At 50.8% G+C, this 6,000-nt stretch overlaps 1 protein-coding gene across 2 annotated transcripts in view; it reads left to right on the top strand.

The window, feature by feature from the left end:
• The first annotated feature begins 763 nt into the window (after nucleotides 1-763).
• EPHA4 (EPH receptor A4) overlaps nucleotides 764-6,000 on the top strand; it is a 156,844-nt gene continuing 151,607 nt past the window's right edge. The window contains exons 1-2 of one of the 2 annotated variants that reach the window (XM_053597371.1): nucleotides 764-1,486; nucleotides 4,703-4,770. In XM_053597371.1, the coding sequence (XP_053453346.1) occupies nucleotides 1,396-1,486; nucleotides 4,703-4,770 (159 nt within the window). In that variant the 5' untranslated portion in view covers nucleotides 764-1,395. The remainder of the gene's footprint in view (nucleotides 1,487-4,702; nucleotides 4,771-6,000) is intronic. The other variant, XM_053597370.1, reaches the window with a different exon arrangement.

The raw sequence follows: 6,000 nt of genomic DNA, 5'->3' as shown, positions 1-6,000 counted from the left end.
GCTGGGACTCAGGCTCCGGAGGAAAACTCAGCCCTGCCCCGGAGGGACCCAGAAGAGGGGAGGCCTGGGAAGAGGCAGAGAGGGCTCGTCGCTAAGAATCAGAGCACCAAGTGCTCGGGGCTCGGTCCCCGGGCCTCCGGCTGAGCTGCCGTCGCTGGGCAGCACGTAGGTGGCCCGGCATCGGAGAACAGACCACGACCAGATGGTGCGGGCGCCCCGAGAGGTCGTCAGTGACACCCGCGGGGCTGGGAACAGGGCAGCTGCGCGGATTTCTGCGGGTCCTGAGCTCGCCGTAGTCTCCAGGGCTCCGGAGGGCTGTCCAGACCAGCGTAGGGGAGCAGACAGAGGCCAGAGCTGCAGCGTGACGCTCGGGGCAGGTCCGAGTCCCCCCTGCGCCGTCTGTGCAGCTCAGGTCCCTACATTCACACTTAAGCCCTCCGCTCCTATCTCATGCTGCCCGGAATTGCTAGGCCTGCTTCCAGAAAGCTCTCCGCCTGTGCCCTGGAAAACACCGAGTTGGTTCCCTGCAGCCAAGGCTGTCCGGGGCATCTTACGGCGGCGGGAGTCCTGTCCCGCGCCCGCACAGCGTTTGCGCGGCGACGAGACCAGCGGAGCCCGCCTTGCTGCTAGAAAGTCATTTGTTTAGTCTCTGGAGACAAGGACTGAGTGAGCCCTGATGCGGGCTGGACGTAGGGGACCGAGTAAGGCGGATGGGGAGCCAGGGAAGAAATGAGTAATGGAGCCACAAAACTCCTCCAAAGCGCGTTTTAGACTGAGGCGCCGTAAAGACACAGCGGGGCAGGTAACAAGGTTGGCGGCGGCGGTGGCGGTGGCGGTGGGTGGGGAGCCCCCGCCTGGTCGCGCAGGACGCAAACACATGGACCCTCAGAAAGGAGCCACAGCAGAGGTGCATCTCAACTTTACACTTATTTTATTTCAATAAAAGGGCCTTTCCCCCTACCTCAAACCGCCCGTGTGTTCTGGGGCGGAAGGCCTCCAACCTTTTCTCCCGCGACCCCCAGTCAATTCAGAGTCTTTCTGAAGCTCCCTTTGCTGTCTACAGGCTCGACCCCCGAGGTGACGTGGAAGACCCAGCCGTCTCTCTCGGGGGGGCTGAGACGTGGGACTGACCGAGCTCACCCCCTTCAAACCCCGGGAGACCGCGCGCCCCGCTGAGCCCGGAGGGGGCGGGACTTCGGGGCGGTTTCTGCGCGAAGGAGGCGGAGTCGCGGCCGCCCGTCTGCGCTGTCATTGGCCGCGGGCCCCAGACTGGCGGGCTCACGTCACGGACCGGGCCCACCCCCTTGGCAATGTCTTCAGCTTGCTGCACTCCTAACTTAAGCATTTATTCCACTGGGATAGAAGCGGCAGGAGCAGCGTTGGCACCAGCGAACCATGGCTGGAATTTTCTATTTCGTTCTCTTTTCGTTTTTCTTTGGGATTTGCGACGCTGTCACCGGTTCCAGAGTGTACCCCGCGAATGAAGGTAGGAACCAGGTGGCTTTTTTGCGGTGGAGGACACAGAGGGGACTATTAGCCGGCGAACGCTCTAAGAGAGCGCGGGGCCGGCTGGTTGGTGCTAGGGGGAGCCCGGCGCGAGCGGTGCGTCCCGACTCCAGAAAAGGGAGTCGCGACCAGGGGATCCGCGGAGGGAAGGCGGGGAACCACCGGGCGGCTAGCCCCCAGGCGGTGACCCGTGCTAGCGAGTCTACCCAAGTTTCTAACCAAAGGCCAAAGTTTATCAGCATTCGCCTGCGAGGCCCGCTTGCGGTTCTCGGAGGGGATGCCTTAGATCCAAGACCTGGATTCAGAAGGAAAAAAAAAAAAATCTATGTATGAAGTCCTTCCCCCCACCAACCAGCCCCGGGAGAGGGAATAACGCAAGCTTGAGGCAGAGCGAGAGCTTAGTGCTACGGTTTTCTAAGGAAAGCCTTCTGAGCCCTGGTTTCTGCAAAGTTTCCCGTGATCTGCGCTTTCCGGGACCCGCTTTGGGGCCTCCGCAGAGCAGCAGTCGTGGCGCCGCTCTCCTGGCTCCCGTGACCTGATTTCTAGCACCCAGCGTCGGACACCTTCCTCCACGCCAAGCTCTGCGGCCAGGGGGTGTGATCTCGGGCTTAGGGGGTCCCGAGCTCCTTAAATCACCTTGCAGACCTGGGGAACCCGCCAGCAAGTTGAACGTAGTCGAGTTTTGCTTTTTGCCCCAGAATTGTACGGTGGGCTAGTTACGAGGAAACGCAAGGGATTGACTGGACGGGTCTGGGTGCTCAGTTTTCTGCGCGTCTATTCGGACATGCTAGGAGGATTTTATGTGCGTGTGTATGTGCGTGTGTGCGTGTGTGTGTGCGTGGAGGCGATGATCATTTAGTTTCTGATGATCCCGGAGACAGGCTAGCTGTGTGTGTGTGTGTGTGTGTGTGTGTATCTGTGTGTGTGTGTGCGCGCGCGCGCGCATCTACGTGCACATAGGTGGGCGAGTGCCTGCGTGGAAGCGGTCGCGGGTGATTGTGTATCCTGAGCGAGTGTTCTGAATGTGTGCGCGTGTGTTCCAGCGTATGTTCATGCTCTGGCCTGTGTGCATTTTTGCATCCATCTCTCAAATTCTTCCCCCTTTCCCACATCCATCCATCCATCTATCCGTCTATCCACCTATCCATCCATCCATCCATCCATCCATCCATCCATCCATCCATCCATCCATCCTTCCATCCTTCCATCCATCCATTCATCTATCCATTCATCTATCTCTCCAACTCTCCAGGCATCCGTCCATTCATCCTGCGTAATCTATCATTTTCCCTGTTCCGAAGGAGGGAGCCAAAAACCAACTTAGCTTTGGCTGGGCAGCCGGTACCCAGAGCTCTCCAGATGGAGGCTCCGAGAGATTCATACACCTGCCCACAGACACTGCTTAGGAAGAAACCGCCGCAGCAGTCGCCGCGCGCTCTCGCGCTCCAGCTCTCCCCCTTTCCTTCCGACGTGGCCATCTCTACCGTCCAGCCGCCTCTCGGTCCTTGGGGTCATTCCTATCAGAGGAATCGCGGATCCTGCGTTCTTCTGGCTAATGTTGCACACTTGTTAGGACGTCCCCTGAGACCTCTCCTGCCCCAGATGCCCCAGACGTGGAGACTGTTTTCTTTATTTTTACCTCTTTTTTGCTTTATCTTTTGGAAGCAAAACTTGGGAGCCCTAAACAAAAGGCGCTGATGGAGCCCGCAGGTTCATGTTGAGAGAAGGGGGGAGTCTATCCCTTTCCTAGATCCCACCGCCCCTTTAAAAATTAATTCATTTTGTTGCTTTTTATTCCTATCACGTTTCCTTTTCTCCCTTTTACCCTCCCTTTCTACTCCCTCCTTTTTTTGTAAATTGGGTCTCATTGTTCCCTTTGTGTCCCTAATCCACCTTACAGAAATCCAAATGGATGTAGCGGCCTTTCTCTGGGGATGGAGAAGAGAGAAGGGGCGGGGGGAGGGGATGAGGGGTTGTTGGGGGTTCGACCTGGGGAAGGCTGTACATTTTAAAATAATTAGCAGACCCCTGGAATTCAGGCTCCTCAGGAAAACCAGAGGAAAGGGCCCTATTTTTAACTCTGTTAACTTTGCGATAAAATGAGAGGGGGGGTGGGCAAACTTCGGGGGCCTGCGGGGTAAGACTGAGAATTGGGGTGCGCAAGAGCAAGGATGGAGGCTGCCCATTCCCACCCCTCCCCCACCCAGAAGAGCCAGTCTCGCGGATCAAATTAATAACGCAGTGGTTCCTTTGAGGTGGGCCCTTCGACCCCCAGGGCTGCAGATCTTGGTGGGAAAGGGAATGTGGAGAGGTTTGGAAGACGTTGCGTCCCTTTCAATGTGGTCGGTACCCAGCACGTTTCCAGGCTGAGTTGGGTACAGAGGCTCTGCGGGCTACTCTCCCTTCCCCCAGGCTCTGACGCGCTCTCCGAGGTGTAGCCCAGGCACAGCGAATCCGATAGGCAGCACTCCCTGCCTAAAATTCAAACCAGCGATTTCTTCAGGGCGGAGGACGAGTCCCAATTGTCCTCAAAAAGTCCTGGGAAAGAGAGAGTAGTTCATTTGCATTCCAATTCTACACGTCTGGCATTATTACTTCCCCCTGAAACTTTGATATTTATAAACGCCGCGGATACCAGGTCCAGGGACTATTTATTTGGTGGTGGAAAAGGAAAAAATGTTAGGGGAGAGAGCTTTTTTCTGACCTTACAGATAGTCTGTGATAGAAGATGGAATTCACTTGCGGCTCTGTCACCACGATGAGTTATGGGGTCATCTGAAACTCGCAAAAACAAATAAGTCTAGTAGGTATCAGGCAAAGATGAATGCAAATTTTGCTCTGGAGTATAACTGCCCTACATAGATACGTTTATTTTATTTTTTTTCCTTTTGAATTGTACTTGACATTCTCTATTCATCCTTTTTCGAAAAATTCCTGGGTTGGAATTTTAAATGCTAAGCAAGTTAAATAAATAAGAACCTTCAGATTTAAAGAGGGGAGAAGATCAAATGAGTAATGGTTATTTACATAAGTGAGACCAAGTTTAGGTTTTGATCAGAGTTGGATATATGCGACCTCAGCACATATGGAAGTGCTCAGGCAAATGGTTTTGTATTATTGGCTTTTTACAATTGGAAATTAATCTATTTTTCTTTTTCTTTCTTTCTCTCTCTCTCTTTCTTTTTTTTCCTTGCAGTTACTTTATTGGATTCCAGATCTGTTCAGGGAGAACTTGGGTGGATAGCAAGCCCTCTGGAAGGAGGGGTAAGTTCTCTGAGTTGCTCTCTGATCCAGAGCATAAAAAAAGAATGATTAGCAACTTTCTGAGAGTCCTAATGGCTTGATTCTTCTTGATTGTGGAGAGGGGGTCAGATTTCCGCGGTGGCCTATGAAGTGAATTACGCTTTGTTGGGGGAAATTCTACACTCCCTTGGGACGGCTCTGTCATGGAAGAACTAGAAACCAAAAGGGCAGAAAGGAGTTTCAAAATTAGTAGATTGGGGAAGGCATACGCTTAGATGCCTATTTAAAAGTAAAATACCAACAGGAAATATGATCCAGGGCCCAAATTAGAATATAAACCTACCTATGACTGTGATGGCCATGAGGTCCTGACAGGGTTAATTTTAGAGCAATTGTTCTGCTTCCAAATGAGGAAAATGAATAAATAAGGATACCAGAGAGAAAACTTTTTTTTTTTTTTAGAAAACAGTTCTAATCTTATCCAAATTAGCAGCACGGAAGCCCCTTACCTTGCTCACACAACCTCAAATCAGCTGTTCTTTTGTGCAAAGTGAGAGAAAGCCCTGTGATTTTGTGTTAGGGGCACACTATGTGCAGAAAAACTCACGTTTGTGCACTGCTGGTGTTAAATGTGAAAAGTTTAAGTGTTTCTAATCTTGGATCCTTGGGGCTGCAGGAGGCTGACGTATAAAGTCTGATATAGCACATCCCTATTCATTCTTTTTTGAATTTGTAGCACTTACCATCACTGCTCCCCTGGGAAGATTCAGAGAATACTATGAGGTCAATGGCCACATTCTCCTAACAGCCTTTCAAAACAAATCAGAAAGAATCAACTTTGGAAAGACATCAGCACAACATGTGGCTAATTTCTGCCAAATTGAAATGATTCTCACATTCTTTTAAAATTAAGCAAATCGTCCTACTTTCACGTGCTCTATAGTCTGAGACTGAGTCAATTGATTAAGAACAATGGGGAGAAAAGATCAGAAGTCTTACTAAGCACAAATTGTAATGCTAGCATCCAGCATGGTGCTCCATATCCAATCATTGAATAAATAATAAATTTATTATTAAATTTTAAAAGTTATATTTAAAAAATCCAAAGTTAAAAAAGATTCATAGAAACAGTTATAAAGTTAAAGTTTAAAAGTTAAATTTAAAAAATCCAAACTTAAAAAAAAAAGATTATAGAAACTGTTATAACGAATGCATTTCAAAGATAAAACTAGGCAAGAAAATAGTCACAGA

The sequence above is a fragment of the Nycticebus coucang genome, chromosome 7, assembly GCF_027406575.1.
Source record: "Nycticebus coucang isolate mNycCou1 chromosome 7, mNycCou1.pri, whole genome shotgun sequence".
Lineage (NCBI taxonomy): Eukaryota > Metazoa > Chordata > Mammalia > Primates > Lorisidae > Nycticebus > Nycticebus coucang.
This window is presented reverse-complemented; position numbering and strand designations above follow the sequence as displayed.